Raw genomic sequence first — 21,422 nt, forward strand, 5'->3', positions numbered from 1 at the left:
TAAAATGAAAGCTGCGCTGTGATTGGTTGTTATATATTATACTGAGGTAACATGAAAGCTGCGCTGTGATTGGTTGTTATATATTATACTGAGGTAACATGAAAGCTGCGCTGTGATTGGTTGTTATATATTATACTGAGGTAACATGAAAGCTGCGCTGTGATTGGTTGTTATATATTATACTGCTGAGGTAACATGAAAGCTGCGCTGTGATTGGTTGTTATATATTATACTGATGAGGTAACATGAAAGCTGTGCTGTGATTGGTTGGTATATATTATACTGCTGAGGTAAAAGGAAAGCTGTGCTGTGATTGGTTGTTATATATTATACTGCTGAGGTAACATGAAAGCTGTGCTGTGATTGGTTGGTATATATTATACTGAGGTAACATGAAAGCTGCGCTGTGATTGGTTGTTATATATTATACTGAGGTAACATGAAAGCTGCGCTGTGATTGGTTGTTATATGTTATACTGCTGAGGTAACATGAAAGCTGTGCTGTGATTGGTTGTTTTATATTATACCGCTGAGGTAACATGAAAGCTGCGCTGTGATTGGTTGTTATATATTATACTGAGGTAACAGGAAAGCTGCGCTGTGATTGGTTGTTATATATTATACTGAGGTAACATGAAAGCTGCGCTGTGATTGGTTGTTATATGTTATACTGCTGAGGTAACATGAAAGCTGTGCTGTGATTGGTTGTTAGATATTATACTGCTGAGGTACCATGAAAGCTGCGCTGTGATTGGTTGTTATATATTATACTGAGGTAACATGAAACCTGCGCGGTGATTGGTTGTTCTATATTATACCTCTGAGGTAACATGAAAGCTGTGCTGTGATTGGTTGTTATATATTATACTGAGGTAACATGAAAGCTGGGCTGTGATTGGTTGTTATATATTATACTGAGGTAACATGAAAGCTGCGCTGTGATTGGTTGTTATATATTATACTGAGGTAACATGAAAGCTGCGCTGTGATTGGTTGTTATATATTATACTGAGGTAACATGAAAGCTGTGCTGTGATTGGTTGTTATATATTATAGTGAGGTAACATGAAAGCTGCGCTGTGATTGGTTGTTATATATTATACTGAGGTAACATGAAAGCTGCTCTGTGATTGGTTGTTTTATATTATACCGCTGAGGTAACATGAAAGCTGCGCTGTGATTGGTTGTTAGATAATATACTGAGGTAACATGAAAGCTGTGCTGTGATTGGCTGTTATATATTATACTGAGGTAACATGAAAGCTGCGCTGTGATTGGTTGTTATATATTATACTGCTGAGGTAACATGAAAGCTGCGCTGTGATTGGTTGTTATATATTATAGTGAGGTAACATGAAAGCTGCGCTGTGATTGGTTGTTATATATTATACTGAGGTAACATGAAAGCTGCGCTGTGATTGGTTGTTTTATATTATACCGCTGAGGTAACATGAAAGCTGTGCTGTGATTGGCTGTTATATATTATACTGAGGTAACATGAAAGCTGCGCTGTCATTGGCTGTTATATATTATACTGAGGTAACATGAAAGCTGCGCTGTGATTGGCTGTTATATATTATACTGAGGTAACATGAAAGCTGCGCTGTGATTGGTTGTTAGATATTATACTGAGGTAACATGAAAGCTGTGCTGTGATTGGTTGTTATATATTATACTGCTGAGGTAACATGAAAGCTGTGCTGTGATTGGTTGTTATATATTATACTGAGGTAACATGAAAGCTGCGCTGTGATTGGTTGTTATATATTATACTGCTGAGGTAACATGAAAGCTGCGCTGTGATTGGTTGTTATATATTATACTGAGGTAACATGAAAGCTGCGCTGTGATTGGTTGTTATATATTATACTGAGGTAACATGAAAGCTGTGCTGTGATTGGTTGTTATATAATATACTGAGGTTACATGAAAGCTGCGCTGTGATTGGTTGTTATATATTATACTGAGGTAACATGAATGCTGCGCTGTGATTGGTTGTTATATATTATACTGAGGTAACATGAAAGCTGTGCTGTGATTGGTTGTTATATAATATACTGAGGTTACATGAAAGCTGTGCTGTGATTGGTTGTTATATATTATACTGCTGATGTAACATGAAAGCTGTGCTGTGATTAGTTGTTATATATTATACTGCTGATGTAACATGAAAGCTGCGCTGTGATTGGTTGTTATATATTATACTGAGGTAACATGAAAGCTGTGCTGTGATTGGTTGTTATATATTATACTGCTGAGGTAACATGAAAGCTGTGTTGTGATTGGTTGTTATATATTATACTGAGGTAACATGAAAGCTGCTCTGTGATTGGGTGTTATATATTATACTGGTGAAGTAACATGAAAGCTGCGCTGTGATTGGTTGTTATATATTATACTGCTGAGGTAACATGAAAGCTGTGCTGTGATTGGTTGTTACTTATTATACTGCTGAGGTAACATGAAAGCTGCGCTGTGATTGGTTGTTATATATTATACTGAGGTAACATGAATGCTGCGCTGTGATTGGTTGTTATATATTATACTGAGGTAACATGAAAGCTGCGCTGTGATTGGTTGTTATATATTATACTGAGGCAACATGAAAACTGTGATGTGATTGGTTGTTATATATTATACTGAGGTAACATGAATGCTGCGCTGTGATTGGTTGTTATATATTATACTGAGGCAACATGAAAACTGTGATGTGATTGGTTGATATATATTATACTGAGATAACATGAAATCTGCGCTGTGATTGGCTGTAATATATTGTACTGAGGTAACATGAATGATGCGCTGTGATTGGTTGTTATATATTATACTGCTGAGGTAACATGAAAGCTGGGCTGTGATTGGTTGTTATATATTATACTGAGGTAACATGAAAGCTGTGCTGTGATTGGTTGTTATATATTATACTGAGGTAACATGAAAGCTGTGCTGTGATTGGTTGTTATATATTATACTGAGGTAACATGAAAGCTGCTCTGTGATTGGTTGGTATATATTATACTGAGGTAACATGAAAGCTGCGCTGTGATTGGTTGTTATATATTATACTGCTGAGGTAACATGAAAGCTGGGCTGTGATTGGTTGTTATATATTATACTGAGGTAACATGAAAGCTGTGCTGTGATTGGTTGTTATATATTATACTGAGGTAACATGAAAGCTGCGCTGTGATTGGTTGTTATATATTATACTGCTGAGGTAACATGAAAGCTGCGCTGTGATTGGTTGTTATATATTATACTGAGGTAACATGAAAGCTGCGCTGTGATTGGTTGTTATATATTATACTGAGGTAACATGAAAGCTGCTCTGTGATTGGTTGTTATATATTATACTGAGGTAACATGAAAGCTGTGCTGTGATTGGTTGTTATATATTATACTGAGGTAACATGAAAGCTGTGCTGTGATTGGTTGTTATATATTATACTGAGGTAACATGAAAGCTGCTCTGTGATTGGTTGTTATATATTATACTGAGGTAACATGAAAGCTGCTCTGTGATTGGTTGTTATATATTATACTGAGGTAACATGAAAGCTGTGCTGTGATTGGTTGTTATATATTATACTGAGGTAACATGAAAGCTGTGCTGTGATTGGTTGGTATATATTATACTGAGGTAACATGAAAGCTGCGCTGTTATTGGTTGTTATCTAGATATATAAAAACGAATGTCTGTCTGTCTGTCTACGCAGCAACGCGCGGCGGGTAAGCTAGTACATAAATAAAAATGACAAACAAATAGCCAGGAAACACATTTCAGAGGCTCCACCCACTTGCTGCCTTTTTCTCGCAGCTATCATATCAATATTAGAACAATTTATAGAACATAGTAGAAGGAAGTGAAGATGCGTGATTGGCTGGCGGCACTGACCAATCAGATAAGCATCATCATTCTTTATGTATTATTACTAATCGTGTTGAATAATTCAGGCATCTTTCAGGATGGTGAAGAAACGCTGGCGATCGCCATTAGTGGTGGCCTCATACTAACAGTCAGAGGAGGAGATGGCGGAGATTTATATCCTTTTGGGAGTGTTTAGGAATCTTCAAGGACCTCATTTAGTCCTTTGGGGAATAAAGTATCCAGGCGGAAGATCCGACACATTCCCTTTTTGTGTCATTTATGACACTCCCCTTCTGGAGTTGGACGCATTAGGGATGCCTGCCCATTCTGACGGTGCGCCCGTGTATTAGGGATGCCTGCCCATTCTGACGGTGCGCCCATGTATTAGGGATGCCTGCCCATTCTGACGGTGCGCCCGTGTATTAGGGATGCCTGCCCATTCTGACGGTGCGCCCGTGTATTAGGGATGCCTGCCCATTCTGACGGTGCGCCCGTGTATTAGGGATGCCTGCCCATTCTGACGGTGCGCCCATGTATTAGGGATGCCTGCCCATTCTGACGGTGCGCCCATGTATTAGGGATGCCTGCCCATTCTGACGGTGCGCCCATGTATTAGGGATGCCTGCCCATTTTGACGGTGCGCCCATGTATTAGGGATGCCTGCCCATTCTGACGGTGCGCCCATGTATTAGGGATGCCTGCCCATTCTGACGGTGCGCCCATGTATTAGGGATGCCTGCCCGTTCTGACGGTGCGCCCATGTATTAGGGATGCCTGCCCGTTCTGACGGTGCGCCCATGTATTAGGGATGCCTGCCCATTCTGACGGTGCGCCCATGTATTAGGGATGCCTGCCCATTCTGACGGTGCGCCCATGTATTAGGGATGCCTGCCCATTCTGACGGTGCGCCCATGTATTAGGGATGCCTGCCCGTTCTGACGGTGCGCCCATGTATTAGGGATGCCTGCCCATTTTGACGGTGCGCCCATGTATTAGGGATGCCTGCCCATTCTGACGGTGCGCCCGTGTATTAGGGATGCCTACCCATTCTGATGGTGTGCCCATGTATTTCAGGCCCATGGGCGTTCCAACAAATCTAGAAGATATTTGGCCCCACGATTGAGTTCTTCTGTGTTCGTTACCCTCCTGCCGCCTCGAGGCGTCTCCTCTCTTTTATGACAAATATTCATACAGCAGTTCTTGACGTCCCGCAGACACGTCTGCCGCAGGTACCAGCCAGGGCCCATGGTGATTCCCCGGCATCGCCGCTGCCAGTCTGTTACCCCGGGTTGTATTTCAGCGTTCCGCCAGGATCCCCCTATAGACATATGATGCATACTAAAATGTGTAATAAATGGTTTTTCCTTTTTTCATCGCTTTCCTTCTTATTCTGAGATTTGCGTTTGGTTTTGCGCTTCTGTCATGGCTGGTGTCAAGAAGGGCTCCGAATAACCTTTTTGTTTGTCTCAAATAACCGGCCGTTCGATAAAATTAGAACCTTTTAACCCCTTAACGACCAGCCCATAGTGTTTTTACGTCCTCCCGAAGTGGGCTTTATTCTCCGAGGACGTAAAAACATGCTTCCTGCAGAGAATAGTGCCCCTCGGGCTGTGGACGTGACAGCTCCATGCTGTCGGTGTCTGCAGGTAGCTGACAGCATGGAGCTGTCATCCCGGGCTGTTCGGAGCCCCCCCCGGCATTGCGATCGGCGCTATGCAATGGATAGCGCCGATCGCAAAAAAAGTAAATAAAAATACATAAAAGTTAAAGATTCAGCTGCTCTGATGGATCGGATCCATCGGAGCAGCTGAAATTACTCACCGAGGTCCGGCACGCTGCTCCCCGCTCTCCTGCCGCTCCGGGGCCCGAAGCCGGTCTTCTGCGCATGCGCGCCAGGCGGCATTACGTCAGCCGCATGCGCAGAAGGCCCAGCGGCGCGGGAGATTTAAAATCTCCTGGCTCCCGGCTCCTGTAGGTAGCCGGGAGGCAGGAGATGTCAGCGGGGACTGCGGTGAGCGGTCCCCGGTACCGCGATCGCCGTTATCCAATGGTTAGCGGCGATCGCGAAAAAGTTAAAAAAAAGTTTTAAAAAAGTCAGTTTCACCTCCCCTCATGGATCGGATCCATGAGGGGAGGTGAAAATACTCACCCCCAGTCCTCAGCGGTGTCCCGATGTCCCGGGACCCGAATCCCCGTCTGCGCATGCGCGCCCGATGATTGACATCGGGCGCGTGCACAGAGGGGCTCGAGCCCGGGGAAATTTAAAATCCCTCTGCTCCTGGCTGCCATGTGTAGCTAGGAGCAGAGAGATTATACCGGGGACATGATCACTGTCATCCAATGGATGACAGTGATCATGTAAAGTGAGAAAAAAGTGTAAAAAAGTAAAAAAAAAAAAAAGTAAAAAAAAGTTTAAAAAGCGTACGTTTCATCTCCCCTCATGGATCATATCCGTGAGGGAGGATGAAAGTACGTACCTAAGGCCCCCAGATTTATCCGCGGACCTTACCACAGCTTCTGCACACGCGCCCGTCGCCAAAATGGCGGGCGCATGCGCAAAAGCTGTGGATTGCCAGGATAATTTAAATTCTCCCTGCTCCTGGCTACAAAACGTAGCCAAGAGCCTGGAGATTTAATGGGGGTCCGCGGTGAGCGGTTCCTGGTCACGTGTTCGCCATTATCCAATAATGGCGATCACGTAAAAGTAAAAAAAAAAATTTTAAGTTTCATCTCCCCTCACTGATGCGATCGGTGAGAGGAGATGAATCTTTTTACCGGAGGCCTGCGTATTTGAACCCCGACGCGATCTTCCTCCGTGGACCTTCCAGGATTCTGCACATGCGACCGCCGGCAAAACACCGGACACATGCGCAGGAGTCAGGGAGCCCAGGAAACTTAAAATCTCCTTGCTCCCAGCGACCAACGGTCACCGAGAGCCTGGAGCAGTGACCAGTGGCCTCGTTGAGCGGTCCCCGGTCACGTGATAAAAAGGTAGCGATCTACCTTAGGCCGGTCTCACATGACCGGATAGGAATTACGGATTCCGCATGCGTCTGATCCGCGGTAATACGCAGATCAATCGCATTGAATTACACAATTCCGCTCACATTAGCGGGTCGGAATTGCGCAATCCACTCGCAGAAAAGAGAACGCAGCAGGTTCTATTTTACTGCGGATATCGGCAACATAGAGCCCATTGTGCTCCATGGTCATGGATATACCTGTAGCCCATACGCAACTACGTTGTATACTGGCTGCGGGTACCCGCGTCATCGCTAAGCGACGGTGCGGGAAATACAAACAAAGGTGTACTGTGCATGACCGCCTGTGAGAGTAGGCAGTTATGCGCAGTACATTACGCAGCCGTACGCAGGGTCACAGCCGGGCTCACAGATGGGATCCACTGTGGGCCTCCGCAAGCGGATTCCGCCTGCACCCGCGTGAGCCCGGCATTATTCAGACCGCTACCTGTGATACGTATTTTACAAGAAGCCCCGGGAACGCTCGCTTTCCTGCAGTTCCAGGAGCACCTTGTTGAGCGCCTTCTGTGTGAGACCGCCGCACCGCAGCGAGATTACGGAGACTCACGGAACGCCACTTTTTACACCCCATACCCGCTACTGAGGTCATGAAATACCCCCAAAAAGCATTAGAGGAGGGGGGGGGGATACCCGGTTTTATTGCCCCATGGGCCCATTCCAACCAGCCTCCGTAATTACCCCTGTCTTCGGAAATACTACACAGTTCACATTTTTACTTTTATCTAAGATTTGCGAACGCCAAAAAGGGCGCGGAGGGGGAGGGGGGGAATTTTTAGGGAGTCAATCTTTATTCTGTACAAATAAGCAATGGGGCCTGGAATTTATTCAGTTGTGCCCTAAAATCCAACAGGTGTTCTGTCCTTTATAGGCCTTGCCATGCGTCCTGTAAGTAGATTAGGGCCACAATGGGTATGTTTCTGAACTCGGGACAAACGGGGGTATCCATTTTGGGGTGACCGTCTTCATTCCTATGTGCACTGTACAAAAAAACTGTTTTTAAATTGAAAAAATTGCCAAAAAAATTGAAAATCGTAACTTTTTCCTTCTGCTTTGCTTAGATTCATTCAAATACTGTGGGGTCAAAATACGCAGTACACCCCTATATGAATTCGTTAAGGGGTCTAGTTTTCAAAATGGGGTCATTTGAGGGGGTTCTTTATAGTTTTGGCCGCTCAATGGCTCTATAAGTGGGCAATGGGGCCTGAAATTTATTCAGTGGTACCCTGAAATCCAACGGGTATTCCTTTCATTGTAGGCCTTGCCATGGGTCCTGTAAGTCTATTAGGGCCACAATGGGTATGTTTCTGAACACGGGACAAACAGGGGTATCCATTTTGGGGTGAAAGCCTTCATTTATATGTGTGCTGTACAAAAAAAGCTGTTTTTAAAATGACAGAATTGCCAAAAAAACAAAAATCCAAATGTTTTCCTTTTGCTTTGCTTGAATTTATTCAAAAACTGTGGGGTCAAAATGCGCAGTACACCCCTAGATAGATTCGTTAAGGAGTCTAGTTTTCAAAATGGGGTCATTTGTGGGGGTTCTCTATGGTTTTGGACGCTCAAGAACTCTACAAGTGGGCAATGGGGCCTAAAAGGACTTCAAGCAAAATTTGTGTTCCGAAAGCCACCGGTCGCTCCTTTCATTTTGGGCTCCGTTGTGTATCCAGACATAAGATTAGGGCCACAATGGGTATGTCTCTGAACACGGGACAAACAGGGGTATCCATTTTTGGGTGCAAGTCTTCCTTCATATGTGTGCTGTACAAAAAAAGCTGTTTTTAAAATGACAGAATTGCCGAAAAAACGAAAATCACAATTTTTTCCTTTTGCTTGGTTTGAATTCATTCAAAAACTGTGGGGTCAAAATATGCAGTACACCCCTAGATAAATTCCTTAAGGGGTCTAGTTTTCAAAATGGGGTCATTTGTGGGGGTTTTCTATGGTTTTGGGCGCTCAAGAACTCTACATGTGTGCTATGGGGCCTAAAAGAACTTCAAGCAAAATTTCTGTTTTGAAAGACACTGACTACTCCTTTCATTTTGGGCCCCGTTGTGGACTCAGATATAACAATAGGGCCACAATGGGTATATTTCTGAACACGGGAGAAATAGGGGTATCCATGTTGGGGTGTAAATCCTGATTTTCATGTAAACTATAGGAAAAAAATATGTCTTTAAAATGACAGATTTGCAAAAATATGAAATTTTACTTTTTCTCCTCTAAATTGAATTAATTCCTGAAAAAAAACTGTGGGGTCAAAATACTCATGACACCCCTCAGTGAATACATTAAGGGGTGTAGTTTTTAAAATGAGGTCATTTGGGGGGGTATCTATTATTCTGACACTCATGAGCCTTTCCAATCTCGGCTTGGTATAGGAAAACAAAGTGTTCCTCAAAATGCTAAAAAGTAATGTTAAATTTGTACGTCTCCTAAATGGTTAAAAAAAAACGAAAGTTTTTCCAATGTGCACCCAAAATAAAGTAAACGGGTGGAAATATAAATCTTAGCCAAAAATTTCTATATTATGTTTGCACATATTTAAGATATTGCAGTTGGAAATGTGAAAAAATGACGATTTTTTCAAAATTTTCCCAATTTTGGCGCTTTTAATAAATAAACACAATTTCTAGCGGTCTATTTTTTCCGCCTAAATGAAGCACAACATGTGGCGAAAAAACAATGTCAGAATCGCTTGGATATGCAAAACCTTTCTGGTGTTTTTCCATGTTAAAGTGACACATGTCAGATTTGCAAAATTTGGCCTGGTCATTAAGGCGCAAACAGGCTTGGTCACTAAGGGGTTAAACAGTTTCTCCTGATCTGACAAAACTGACCAAGCAGAACATTTAGTATCAACTCTCAGAAGTTGTTAAAATCGACTTCTTAAAATGAGTTTTTGGAATGATGAAAAGCTCAAATATGAAAAGCTTCAGGTCTAAAAGCCCCGTGTGATCATCATCAGCGTCACCCCAAACCTGTAGGCCCAATGCTCAGAGGACGTCCCATATTATCAACCAATCATCCATGAATCTGTGTGAGGCCTTCATGTGAGCCTCTTCAAACCTCCCCATGTAGAGATTCGCATGGCTCGGTGCGAACCTCGTGCCCATGGCTTGATGGGAACCTCGTGCCTGTGGCTTGATGGGAACCTCGTGCCCGTGGCTGGGTGGAAACCTCGTGCCCGTGGCTGGGTGGGAACCTCGTGCCCGTGGCTGGGTGGGAACCTCGTGCCCGTGGCTGGGTGGGAACCTCGTGCCCGTGGCTGGGTGGGAACCTCGTGCCCGTGGCTGGATGCGAACTTCGTGCCCGTGGCTGGGTGGGAACCTCGTGCCCGTGGCTGGGTGGGAACCTCGTGCCCGTGGCTGGGTGCGAACCTCGTGCCCGTGGCTGGGTGGGAACCTCGTGCCCGTGGCTGGGTGGGAACCTTGTGCCCGTGGCTGGGTGGGAACCTTGTGCCCGTGGCTGGGTGGGAACCTTGTGCCCGTGGCTGGGTGGGAACCTCGTGCCCGTGGCTGGGTGCGAACCTCGTGCCCGTGGCTGGGTGCGAACCTCGTGCCCGTGGTTGGGTGCGAACCTTGTGCCCGTGGCTGGGTGGGAACCTCGTGCCCGTGGCTGGGTGCGAACTTCGTGCCCGTGGCTGGGTGCGAACCTCGTGCCCGTGGTTGGGTGCGAACTTTGTGCCCGTGGTTGGGTGCGAACTTTGTGCCCGTGGCTGGGTGGGAACCTCGTGCCCGTGGCTGGGTGGGAACCTCGTGCCCGTGGCTGGGTGCGAACTTCGTGCCCGTGGCTGGGTGGGAACCTCGTGCCCGTGGCTGGGTGGGAACCTCGTGCCCGTGGCTGGGTGCGAACCTCGTGCCCGTGGCTGGGTGGGAACCTTGTGCCCGTGGCTGGGTGGGAACCTTGTGCCCGTGGCTGGGTGGGAACCTTGTGCCCGTGGCTGGGTGGGAACCTTGTGCCCGTGGCTGGGTGGGAACCTTGTGCCCGTGGCTGGGTGGGAACCTCGTGCCCGTGGCTGGGTGCGAACCTCGTGCCCGTGGTTGGGTGCGAACTTTGTGCCCGTGGCTGGGTGGGAACCTCGTGCCCGTGGCTGGGTGCGAACTTCGTGCCCGTGGCTGGGTGCGAACCTCGTGCCCGTGGTTGGGTGCGAACTTTGTGCCCGTGGCTGGGTGGGAACCTCGTGCCCGTGGCTGGGTGGGAACCTCGTGCCCGTGGCTGGGTGCGAACTTCGTGCCCGTGGCGGTACCCTTGATTTGAAGGTAAAAATTATTTGCTAAAATAAATCTAATAGTATCAAGGATAAATCTTTTTTGAGGGGGGGGGGGGGGCTTATGCGCCAAAAAATGGTGACTGGCTTGAATCCCTTTTTCATGGGGAATGTTTGGGTAGAGTTAACATCAGGGGATGCCCAGAGGTAGGAATCCTTCCATCTAACCTGCATTTGACCTGCAATCCCTAAAAGAGGGGCTGTGCAGGTTCTGAGAGCGGGCGCAGTTTGGCGAAGCTTACAGATCGCACAGCCCCTTCCCAAATGAGCCATGCTTGACCGCAGATGCTTAACGATCAGGGCCGCCTAGTTGCCCAGTTCAACCAATCGTAATGCGTTACTTGAAGCATTTCCGCCCGTTGATGCAATGCTTCCGGTCTTCAGCAGTTCGTGATGAATCTTACTTTTACCTGCTCCCATACGGCCGCCATTACAGCGAATCGATGGCTTGTCACCCAACATTTCCCGGATGCTGAATGGCAGATCTGATGTTAATGATGTTACTTTATGGGCCGCCGCCCAGTCATGGTGTAAAAGCACAAACGGTCGACCGACCAATGACCATGTGAGCAGAGAAGTACTTCCTGGTCGGCGTCTCGTTTTCCCGTGTAAACACTGACCAATGACTGCGCCCCGCAGACGAGCGCAGATCTCATTGATTGACGCTACTTGAGCACCTAAGACGATCCTAAGGCTGCTTCCACAAGACCGAGAAAATCGTGTGAGATGTGTATGTGGCGAGACGCACAAATCTCACAGTCGTACGAAGCGCATTCTCTTGAAGGGGGTCATCTACATGAGTGATTTGTTCCCGCATCACAAGGTGGCACATCCTGTCTACGGGCATTCCCTTGGCACGCATTGCCCACTGTTTTCAATGGGGCAAAGCATGGCATGGCGATGTGGTATTTCCCATTGGAAGCACTTGCCGATCCTCGGCCACTGCCTTTATCTGAGTTTCATGGCCCAATAACGCCCTCGCCACGTAAGCGCAGAGACGCCACCGTCCGCAGGGATGTCAAACATCTCCGACTGCCAATGGATTGTGAATGTTTGCAAATAAAATGGCCATTTGTGGGGCCGAAGGAGGGCGGCTCCCGGGATTCACGTGTTGGTAAGAAAGTGTACAAGCGGCCCACAGAGGTCTTTAAAGTGCTGCCCCCGAGGGTTCAGGCAGATGTACGTATGTGCGAGGAGAGGAAGGGCACTTTTACACCCTATGGCCATCCCAGGAGGAGGATCATCGCTAGTGAGCGGTGCGGCGGGGATCGGTCACAGAGGTACAACTTCCTGTTCACACGAGCCAATGCAGAAACATTGTGGAGGGGGTAGAAGTAGCAGTCGCACCTGGGCCTACTGCTGGAGGCGCCCAATATCCGCCCTGCCACATAGGAAGACACTAGTATTATAAATAAGTGGCGCCCTCATTACAGTTTGCGCCAGCCGCTTCCGTTTATGTCTCTTCTCAGCACCCAATGCAAAATAGATTTAGGGCCGATAGGGGGTGGGCTCCCTCTCTCTAGGGGCCACTGTTACATGCACCTGCCCCTAGGATTGGGGTCCCCTCTTGCGTCTCATTGAATGTCTTCACCTTGGAGCTGATCGTCTGATCGCCTGTCTTTGCTTCCTTCTAGGATCTAGATTTCTCATCACATCATCGGGAGCCTTGTATATAACAGATGTACAGAATGAGGATGGATTAAATAATTACCGCTGCACCACGCGGCACAAATACACCGGAGAAACGCGCCAGAGCAACAGCGCCCGGCTGACGGTGCTAGGTAATGTCCTGGTGGGCTGCGGAGCGCTGACCTGCCGCACGGGGCCACTTGGCTACATGTTCTCCCTTCACATTCCAAGATGTATTTCTCAGTGATGAACCCCCAGAAATCAATGTCCCCGGCTTCAGAGATCCACAAATACCAGAGTTTCTGCATGCGCGGTTGGGATGGCGGACCGTGGCACTCAATAGGATCCTGCCGTCCGCCAATCAGCTAGTTCTACCTTGTTGGGTACACCTTCACACAGGACATAAGTGCAATACGAGCCGCATGGAGGAAGCTTCTAGAATCTCCGGCACATGGAACTGGCAAACCACTAGATTGTAAATACAAGGGTTAATATTCACAGTAGATCCGCTACAGAAACCGCCCACAGTCCGGGGTATAATGGACGATGGAGAGATCTCTGTACTGACCCCTGATATATCTATACACAGTTATTAGAGCGCCCCCTTGTTACAGTCCGGGGTATAATGGATGATGGAGAGATCTCTGTACTGATCCCTTATATCTATATATAGTTATTAGAGCGCCCCCTTTGTTACAGTCCTGGGTATAATAGATGATGGTAGAGATCTCTGTACTGACCCCTGATATATCTATACATAGTTATTAGAGCGCCCCCTTGTTACAGTCCGGGGTATAATGGATGATGGAGAGATCTCTGTACTGACCCTGATATATCTATACATAGTTATTAGAGCGCCCCCTTGTTACAGTCCTGGGTATAATAGATGATGGCAGAGATCTCTGTACTGACCCCTGATATATTATACATAGTTATTAGAGCGCCCCCTTGTTACAGTCCTGGGTATAATAGATGATGGAGAGATCTCTGTACTAATCTCTGATATATCTATACACAGTTATTAGAGCGCCCCCGTGTTACAGTCCGGGGTATAATGGATGATGGAGAGATCTCTGTACTGATCCCTGATATATCTATACACAGGTATTAGAGCGCCCCCTTGTTACAGTCCTGGGTATAATAGATGATGGGAGAGATCTCTGTACTGACCCCTGATATATCCATACATAGTTATTAGAGCGCCCCCTTGTTACAGTCCGGGGTATAATGGATGATGGAGAGATCTCTGTACTGATCCCTGATATATCTATACACAGTTATTAGAGCGCCCCCTTAATATAGTCCTGGGTATAATAGATGATGGGAGAGATCTCTGTACTGACCCCTGATATATTATACATAGTTATTAGAGCGCCCCCTTGTTATAGTCCTGGGTATAATAGATGATGGGAGAGATCTCTGTACTGACACCTGATATATTATACATAGTTATTAGAGCGCCCCCTTGTTACAGTCCTGGGTATAATAGATGATGGAAGAGATCCCTGTACTGACCTCTGATATATCTATACATAGTTATTAGAGCGCCCCCTTGTCACAGTCCGGGGTATAATAGATGATGGAGAGATCTCTGTACTGATCCCTGATATATCTATATATAGTTATTAGAGCGCCCCCTTGTTACAGTCCTGGGTATAATAGATGGTCGGAGAGATCTCTGTACTGACCCCTGATATATCTATATATAGTTATTGGAGCGCCCCCTTGTTACAGTCCGGGGTATAATAGGTGATGGGAGAGATCTCTGTACTGACCCCTGATATATTATACATAGTTATTGGAGCGCCCCCTTGTTACAGTCCTGCGTATAATAGATGGTGGGAGAGATCTCTGTACTGACCCCTGATATATCTATATATAGTTATTGGAGCGCCCCCTTGTTACAGTCCTGGGTATAATAGATGATGGTAGAGATCTCTGTACTAACCTCTGATATATCTATACACAGTTATTAGAGCGCCCCCGTGTTACAGTCCGGGGTATAATGGATGATGGAGAGATCTCTGTACTGATCCCTGATATATCTATATATAGTTATTAGAGCGCCCCCTTGTCACAGTCCGGGGTATAATAGATGATGGAGAGATCTCTGTACTGATCCCTGATATATCTATATATAGTTATTAGAGCGCCCCCTTGTTACAGCCCTGCGTATAATAGATGGTGGGAGAGATCTCTGTACTGACCCCTGATATATCTATATATAGTTATTGGAGCGCCCCCTTGTTACAGTCCTGGGTATAATAGATGATGGTAGAGATCTCTGTACTAACCTCTGATATATCTATACACAGTTATTAGAGCGCCCCCGTGTTACAGTCCGGGGTATAATGGATGATGGAGAGATCTCTGTACTGATCCCTGATATATCTATATATAGTTATTAGAGCGCCCCCTTGTCACAGTCCGGGGTATAATAGATGATGGAGAGATCTCTGTACTGATCCCTGATATATCTATATATAGTTATTAGAGCGCCCCCTTGTTACAGTCCTGCGTATAATAGATGGTGGGAGAGATCTCTGTACTGACCCCTGATATATCTATATATAGTTATTGGAGCGCCCCCTTGTTACAGTCCTGGGTATAATAGATGATGGTAGAGATCTCTGTACTAACCTCTGATATATCTATACACAGTTATTAGAGCGCCCCCTTGTCACAGTCCGGGGTATAATAGGTGATGGGAGAGATCTCTGTACTGACCCTGATATATTATACATAGTTATTAGAGCGCCCTCTTGTTGCACTCCTGGGTAGAATAGATGATGGGAGAGATCTCTGTACTGACCCCTGATATATCTATACACAGTTATTAGAGCGCCCCCTTGTTACAGTCCTGGGTATAATAGATGATGGGAGAGATCTCTGTACTGACCCCTGATATATTATACATAGTTATTAGAGCACCCCCTTGTTACAGTCCCGGGTATAACAGATGATGGGAGAGATCTCTGTACTGACCCCTGATATATCTATACATAGTTATTAGAGCACCCCCTTGTTATAGTCCTGGGTATAATAGATGATGGCAGAGATCTCTGTACTGACCCCTGATATTCTCACAGATCGTCTTCTTTACATTTTCTTCTTGTAGATCAAGTGAATTCGTCGCCAACCATTATTGATAAGTTTGAACAGCTGACCGTTATGGCCGGACAGAGGGTGGAGCTGCCATGCAAGGCGTCGGGTTACCCCATCCCCAGCACCCGCTGGCTGAAGGATAACGTCCAGCTGGAGATGGACAACCGCTTCAGGAACACCGTGGTGGGCTTGCTGATTGAGAACACCAGGCCTTCAGATTCCGGGACTTATGTCTGCGAGGTCTGGAACGCCTACGGCAACGCGGAGGTGATAGGATCCCTCTATGTAAAGCGTAAGTAACGGACAGGCAGCCAACCACTATTACCGCTCCAGCGTCCCATAAATAGGCTCCTATTAAACGGTTATTAATGTTTTTACACTTTCCGATTTTTCGTGGAAGAAATAATTGAAATTCTAACTGAAAAGAAAAGTAACAAAGGTGACGAGCGGGGGCCAATCTGCCTCCACAGACCTGAGAGCGGGCATCCAGGAGGTCCTTCCATCTGCTGAGGGGGGATAATAACCTACACAGGGGCCTCCAATTACCCAAATAGTGACATTACCGGAAGTAGGAAAATCAACCGTTACACTGTGGGGGACAGAGACGGAAAGGGGACATCCAACCTGACTATATTATAACTACTATAACTACTATAATACTGCCCCCTATGTACAAGAATATAACTACTATAATACTGCCCCCTAAGTACAAGAATATAACTACTATAATACTGCCCCTATGTACAAGAATATAACTACTATAATACTGCCCCCTATGTACAAGAATATAACTACTATAATACTGCCCCTATGTACAAGAATATAACTACTATAATACTGCCCCTATGTACAAGAATATAACTACTATAATACTGCCCCCTAAGTACAAGAATATAACTACTATAATACTGACCCTTATGTACAAGAATATAACTACTATAATACTGCCCCCTATGTACAAGAATATAACTCCTATAATTCTGCTCCCTATGTACAAGAATATAACTACTATAATACTGCCCCCTATGTACAAGAATATAACTACTATAATACTGCTCCCTATGTACAAGAATATAACTACTATAATACTGCTCCCTATGTACAAGAATATAACTACTATAATACTGCTCCCCGTGTACAAGAATATAACTGCTATAATACTGCCTCCTATGTACAAGAATATAACTACTATAATACTGCCCCCTATGTACAAGAATATAACTACTACAATACTGCTCCCTATGGACTAGAAAATAACTACTATAATACTGCCCCCTATGTACAAGAATATAACTACTATAATACTGCTACTATATACAAGAATATAACTACTATAATACTGCTCCCTATGTACAAGAATATAACTACTATAATACTGCCCTCTATGTACAAGAATATAACTACTATAATACTGCCCCCTATGTACAGGAATATAACTACTATAATGCTGCCTCTTATGTACAAGAATATAACTACAATAATACTGCCCCTTATGTACAAGAATATAACTACTATAATACTGCCCCCTATGTACAAGAATATAACTACTATATTACTGCCCCCTATGTACAAGAATATAACTACTATAATACTGCCCCCTATGTACAAGAATATAACTACTATAATACTGCCCCCTATGTACAAAAATATAACTACTATAATACCGCCCCCTATGTACAAGAATATAACTATTATAATACTGCTCCTATGTACAAGAATATAACTACTATAATACTGCCCCCTATGTACAGGAATATAACTACTATAATGCTGCCTCTTATGTACAAGAATATAACTACAATAATACTGCCCCTTATGTACAAGAATATAACTACTATAATACTGCCCCCTATGTACAAGAATATAACTACTATAATACTGCCCCCTATGTACAAGAATATAACTATTATAATACTGCCCCCTATGTACAAGACTATAACTACTATAATACTGCCTCCTATGTACAGAATATACCTACTATAATACTGCCACTATGTACAAGAATATAACTACTATAATACTGCCCCCTATGTACAAGAATATAACTCCTATAATACTGCCTCCTATGTACAAGAATATAACTACTATAATACTGCCCACTATGTACAAGAATATAACTACTATAATGCTGCCACCAATGTACAAGAATATAACTACTATAATACTGCCCCCTATGTACAAGAATATAACTACTATAATACTGCTCCTATGTACAAGAATATAACTACTATAATACTGCCCCCTATGTACAAGAATATAACTACTATAATACTGCCTATATGTACAAGAATATAACTACTATAATACTGCTCCCTATGTGCAAGAATATAACTACTATAATACTGCCCCCTATGTACAAGAATATAACTACTATAATACTGCTGCTATGTACAAGAATATAACTACTATAATACTGCTGCTATGTACAAGAATATAACTACTATAATACTGCTGCTATGTACAAGAATATAACTACTATAATACTGCCCCCATGTACAAGAATATAACTACTATAATACTGCCCCCTATGTACAAGAATATAACTACTATAATACTGCCCCTATGTACAAGAATATAACTACTATAATACTGCCCCCTATGTTCAAGAATATAATTACTATAATACTATCTCCTATGTACAAGAATATAACTACTTTAATACTGCCCCCTATGTACAAGAATATAACTCCTATAATACTGCTGCTATGTACAAGAATATAACTACTATAATGCTGCCACCAATGTACAAGAATATAACTACTATAATACTGCCCCCTATGTACAAGAATATAACTACTATAATACTGCCCCCTATGTGCAAGAATATAACTACTATAATACTGCCCTCTATGTGCAAGAATATAACTACTATAATACTGCCCCCTATGTACAAGAATATAACTACTATAATACTGCTCCTATGTACAAGAATATAACTACTATAATACTGCCCCTATGTACAAGAATATAACTACTATAATACCGCTCCCATATGTACAAGAATATAACTGCTATAATACTGCCCCCTATGTACAAGAATATAACTACTATAATACTGCCCCCTATGTACAAGAATATAACTACTATAATACTGCCCCCTATGTACAAGAATATAACTACTATAATACTGCCCCTATGTACAAGAATATAACTACTATAATACTGCCCCTTATGTACAAGAATATAACTACTATAATACTGCCCCCTATGTACAAGAATATAACTACTCTAATACTGCCTCCTATGTACAAGAATATAACTACTATAATACTGCTCCTATGTACAAGAATATAACTACTATAATACTGCCCCCTATGTACAAGAATATAACTACTATAATACTGCCCCCTATGTACAAGAATATAACTACCATAATACTGCTCCTATGTACAAGAATATAACTACTATAATACTGCCTCTATGTACAAGAATATAACTACTATAATACTGCTCCTATGTACAAGAATATAACTACTATAATACTGCCCCTATGTACAAGAATATAACTACTCTAATACTGCCTCCTATGTACAAGAATATAACTACTATAATACTGCTCCTATGTACAAGAATATAACTACTATAATACTGCCCCCTATGTACAAGAATATAACTACTATAATACTGCCCCCTATGTACAAGAATATAACTACCATAATACTGCTCCTATGTACAAGAATATAACTACTATAATACTGCCTCTATGTACAAGAATATAACTACTATAATACTGCTCCTATGTACAAGAATATAACTACTATAATACTGCCCCTATGTACAAGAATATAACTACTATAATACCGCTCCCATATGTACAAGAATATAACTGCTATAATACTGCCCCCTATGTACAAGAATATAACTACTATAATACTGCCCCCTATGTACAAGAATATAACTACTATAATACTGCCCCCTATGTACAAGAATATAACTACTATAATACTGCCTCCTATGTACAAGAATATAACTACTATAATACTGCTCCTATGTACAAGAATATAACTACTATAATACTGCCCCCTATGTACAAGAATATAACTACCATAATACTGCTCCTATGTACAAGAATATAACTACTATAATACTGCCTCTATGTACAAGAATATAACTACTATAATACTGCCCCTATGTACAAGAAGTTATATTCCTGTACATAGGGGGCAGTATTATAGTAGTTATATTCTTGTACATAGGGAGCAGTATTATTGTAGTTATATTCTAGTACATAGGAGCAGAATTATAGGAGTTATATTCTTGTACATAGGGGGCAGTATTATAGTAGTTATATTCTTGTACAGAGGAGGCAGTATTATAATAGTTATATTCTTGTATATAGGGGGCAGTATTATAGTAGTTATATTCTTGTACATAGGGGCTGTATTATAGTAGTTATATTCTTGTACATAGGGGGCAGTATTATAGCAGTTATATTCTTGTACATAGGGGGCAGTATTATAGTAGTTATATTCTTGTACATAGGGGGCAGTATTATAGTAGTTATATTCTTGTACATAGGAGGCAGTATTATAGTAGTTATATTCTTGTACATAGGGGGCAGTATTATAGTAGTTATATTCTTGTACATAGGAGGCAGAATTATAGTAGTAATATTTTTGTACATAGGGAGCAGTATTATAGTAGTTATATTCTTGTACATAGGGGCAGTATTATAGTAGTTATATTCTTGTACATAGGAGGCAGTATTATAGTAGTTATAGTCTTATACATAGGGGCAGTATTATAGTAGTTATATTCTTGTACATAGGGAGCAGTACTATAGTAGTTATATTCTTGTACATAGGGGCAGTATTATAGTAGTTATATTCTAGTACATAGGGAGCAGTATTATTGTAGTTATATTCTAGTACATAGGAGCAGAATTATAGTAGTAATATTTTTGTACATAGGGAGCAGTATTATAGTAGTTATATTCTTGTACATAGGGGCAGTACTATAGTAGTTATATTCTTGTACATAGGAGGCAGTATTATAATAGTTATATTCTTGTACATAGGAGGCAGTATTATAGTAGTTATATTCTTGTACATAGGAGGCAGTATTATAGTAGTTATATTCTTGTACATAGGGGGCAGTATTATAGTAGGTATATTCTTGTACATAGGGGGCAGTATTATAGGAGTTATATTCTTGTACATAGGGAGCAGTATTATAGTAGTTATATTCTTGTACATAGGAGGCAGTATTATAGTAGTTATATTCTTGTACATAGGGGGCAGTATTATTGTAGGTATATTCTTGTACATAGGAGGCAGTATTATAGTAGTTATATTCTTGTACATAGGGGGCAGTATTATAGTAGGTATATTCTTATACATAGGGGGCAGTATTATAGTAGTTATATTCTTGTACATAGGAGGCAGTATTATAGTAGTTATATTCTTATACATAGGGGCAGTATTATAGTAGTTATATTCTTGTACATAGGGAGCAGTACTATAGTAGTTATATTCTTGTACATAGGAGGCAGTATTATAATAGTTATATTCTT

At 43.0% G+C, this 21,422-nt stretch overlaps 1 protein-coding gene across 1 annotated transcript in view; it reads left to right on the plus strand.

The window, feature by feature from the left end:
• The window catches only part of DSCAM (DS cell adhesion molecule), a 740,634-nt gene that overhangs the window by 214,991 nt on the left and 504,221 nt on the right, over nt 1-21,422 (plus strand). The window contains exons 4-5 of the mRNA XM_066598936.1: nt 12,811-12,957; nt 15,924-16,202. Of these exons, the coding sequence (XP_066455033.1) occupies nt 12,811-12,957; nt 15,924-16,202 (426 nt within the window). The remainder of the gene's footprint in view (nt 1-12,810; nt 12,958-15,923; nt 16,203-21,422) is intronic.

Source organism: Eleutherodactylus coqui, chromosome 4 (genome assembly GCF_035609145.1).
Source record: "Eleutherodactylus coqui strain aEleCoq1 chromosome 4, aEleCoq1.hap1, whole genome shotgun sequence".
In the NCBI taxonomy this organism is placed as follows: domain Eukaryota; kingdom Metazoa; phylum Chordata; class Amphibia; order Anura; family Eleutherodactylidae; genus Eleutherodactylus; species Eleutherodactylus coqui.